Here is a 3,348-nt window from a genome sequence, read left to right as displayed (position 1 = left end):
TGCTTCCACTTGACGCCTGTCTTCTGTGTGGTCGTGGTATTTCACCGGGCGAGCCGGGACAATTCGTGTGAAGATGTTAAAGCGGGCTCTACCACTGTCAGGTACACTAAATATTAGATCTTATAGCCAGTTTAGAGGTTAATAGTTACCGTAACCTACCGATTGACAATCTCTGTGCGACAGATGTGACGCTGAGTGTGCCACGACCGCAGTAGTACTCTGCAGATGACAGCTGAGGATCTCCAGTTCTTGATATCAGCAGGCGATCCATTGAACACATGTTACTCTAGAAAGTTAACAATTGTAAAATTGACATATAACTGTCCTTGTCTTTTTCTATGACAATGAGAGAGATGAAACGTTGTGTACATAGAAAAACAAAAGACTGCCGAAACAACCGAATCTGTATTTTGGCATTGTTTTTGTTTTTTTTTTTAACAGGAGTTTTTGGCGGGAATGTAATCAGCAAAGAGTAGATATGTAGAAAGACGGTATACTTTTATTTTTAGGACGTAAGTATGCATTCAGGGGTTAAATCACTTGACTAGAGCGTCGGTGGCTCAGGAGTTAAAGCACTTGACTTGTAATCTGCAGATCCTGGGTTCGAATTCTGCAACAAGCTGCACATATCTGCGAAAAAATTCAAAGATATGTGTGAAGTCAACTCGCACTGGGCCAGCGTGGTTGACTATGGTCTAGTCACACCAAACTTAGGATAGGCTCTGAGCACCTCGGTGGGGCCGTATACTGAGCTGATGATGAAGTATGCATTGATTTTTGCCTCTCTATATCGGTCAGACTGTCTGTCCGTTTGTCTTGTACCCTGGAATATTATACGGTTCATCAATTTACCTGGGGCAGATTAACTTCGGGGCAGTCTAGCCTGCAGTTGTACCCAGCGGGGCAAATTCCAATCCACCGGCACTGCACCCCCGGGGTATAATTGCGGGGATAGCCCGGGCTGTACACGTAGTACATGCGATTTGCTTGCACCTAATATAAGATTAATATTAAGTTTATAAAAAAATACATGCGACAGAGAAGAGGTAGATAATAAAGAAAATTAACACGTTCACTGCCATCGACTGGCTTGGTGATTTTGTTTTCATAATTCTATAAAATCGTAGTGGCATTGAAAGTGTTAATTATCAAGTTTTTAAACAAAAATTATAAAAAATTACATTACGAAGTGTGATACAATGGTTTGAAAGAGTAATAAGATAATTTAGTTTAAGCTTACATTTTGTGTAAAATCACAATTAGGATTTTGCGCGTGGCCGTAGTTTATAACAGCAAGTAGAACACATAAAGTTGTTAATATCATCTGAAAAAAATAATAGAGCTGAATAGATATAGACAGGACAAATATTAAAAGTAATCATCAACCTGCCCTTATTCCTATTGAGGGTCGGCACAGTATGTACTCCAAACATATCTATCAGCCGTCATATCTGAATTTACACCCTTACGCATATCCTCTTTCACACAATCCATCCATACTTTCTTTGGTCTTCCTCTACCATTGTAGTAATAAAAAAAGAAAATAAAATTATTTTCGCAAACGAAACTTAATTATTTAATGAGGCACCTTTAAGGGTGACTGTCTGATACGTCTTAAATGAAAATTAAGAAATATTTATTTTTAAAAACAATTGCATATCTGCACTGATAAATAGCAATCAATCGATTTAATATTTATCGATAAAATTATATTTACTTCGATGATTTAGAAAGCGATTGTTTATAATTTCGTTAATCAATGTATTATATTGAAAATTAAATTTTGTTATTTACGCTATATCTTACATCTTACTTATGTAATGCGAATGTTTAGATGGATGTTTGATTGTAGGTATCTCCAAAACAGTTGAACGGATCACGATGAAATTTGACATAGATGTAGAACATAATCTGGAAAACACATAGGCTTTTTAAAAATTCAGCTAACGTGTAATTCATATAAGATATTAAATATGTAGTTTTTATTTATTAACAATTTAAATTTTTCTAATCTTATATATAAAATTCTCGTGTCACAATTTTCGTACCTTTCTCCTCCGAAACGGCTTGACCGATTCTCATGAAATTTTGTGAGCATATTGAGTAGGTCTGAGAATCGGCCAATATCTATTTTTAATCCCGCGCGGACGGAGTCGCGGGCGACATCTAGTCTTTATATATATAATTATTCTGTGAGTGTGTGTCACTGAACTTCTCTCAAACGACTGGACCGATTTTGATGAAATTTTTTGTGTGTGTTCAAGGGGATCTGGGAATGGTTTAGATTCACAATTTTGTCCGCTGGACAATGTTTTTTTAATTAATTTTTAATTTATTAGTAGTTGTTGATTTTGGAATGTTTTACATTGGATCCGACAGACGGCGCTACCATCGCAGTGTCAAATTTTAAATAATATTCGTATTTTAATTTTAGCTTATTAAAAAAAGTTTGAAATTTTCAAATTTCAAGACGTGTAGACAGGACAACGTCTGTCGGGTCCGTTAGTAATCCTATAAAATCATGGGCACAATACTTTTTATACTTATTGAAATTTATTTTCAAACTTATATACACATTTAGTGAGTTTATTACAATAGTGAACTAGTTTCAAATCTTGATAAGTAGGGACATGTTTGTGATGGCACAAATACTTTTCTCTAGGTCATTAGCATACCGATGTTTACTTATACACTTGGACGATTTTAAATCATTGTTAAAAAAGTATTTAATAGTATTAAAACATATTGTTATCACTGTTGGATGACGAGATTATCAGCGAATTATCAGCGAGAAATTTAAAAAAAACTTAATTAGTAACCTATGGGTTCTTCCAGGCTATGTTCTCTTTTTTATAGTAAAAGGGGGCAAACGAGCAACAAATCGCCTAAAATTATTTGATCCGACGCCAATGAACATCCGCAACGTCAGAGGAATCGCAGAGTGTACGCTCTTTTCTTGAAAGCCCCTAAGTCGTCTCTATGACAAATTTCATCGTAATCTATGCAGCCGTTCTGGAGATACCGTTTAAAATATCCAGCCATCTATCTATCCAAGCATTCGTAGTAAGATTTTAGTCTTAACCAACGCTTAGTCTATATGCTATGATACCATTAAATGGCTCTACAATCCAGACTAAAAAAAATAATTCTAAAATAAGTGCTAGTTGCGTAAATAATATAATATAATAGTATAAATTTACTATTTATATGTTTTATGTAGTTAATTTCTTTACCTTGTTTAAGTGATGTAAAAATCGTCAATAACAATTTTTAAAAATGAAACTTTTTATTTACTTATATTGTAAACCACCAAAACATTTAACTTTTATTTAAAAAAAAAAAAAAAAA

General features: G+C 34.4%; 1 protein-coding gene across 1 annotated transcript; it reads right to left on the bottom strand.

Annotated features, from left to right (window-relative positions):
* Positions 1-159: 159 nt before the first annotated feature.
* LOC106113172 (venom serine protease 34-like) lies at positions 160-3,318 on the bottom strand (the record flags this gene model as incomplete). Its single annotated transcript, XM_013305905.1, has 4 exons — positions 3,234-3,318; positions 1,241-1,324; positions 853-993; positions 160-286 (listed from the first exon to the last, which is right to left on the bottom strand). Coding segments are annotated over exons 2-4 (352 nt in total), but the record flags the coding sequence as incomplete, so codon positions are not given.
* Positions 3,319-3,348: the final 30 nt, after the last annotated feature.

Source organism: Papilio xuthus, unplaced genomic scaffold, assembly GCF_000836235.2.
Source record: "Papilio xuthus unplaced genomic scaffold, Pxut_1.1 DF828493.1, whole genome shotgun sequence".
NCBI classification, from domain to species: Eukaryota; Metazoa; Arthropoda; class Insecta; order Lepidoptera; family Papilionidae; genus Papilio; species Papilio xuthus.
The sequence above is the reverse complement of the archived record's forward strand: the minus strand, read 5'-3'. Positions and strand labels throughout refer to the sequence as shown.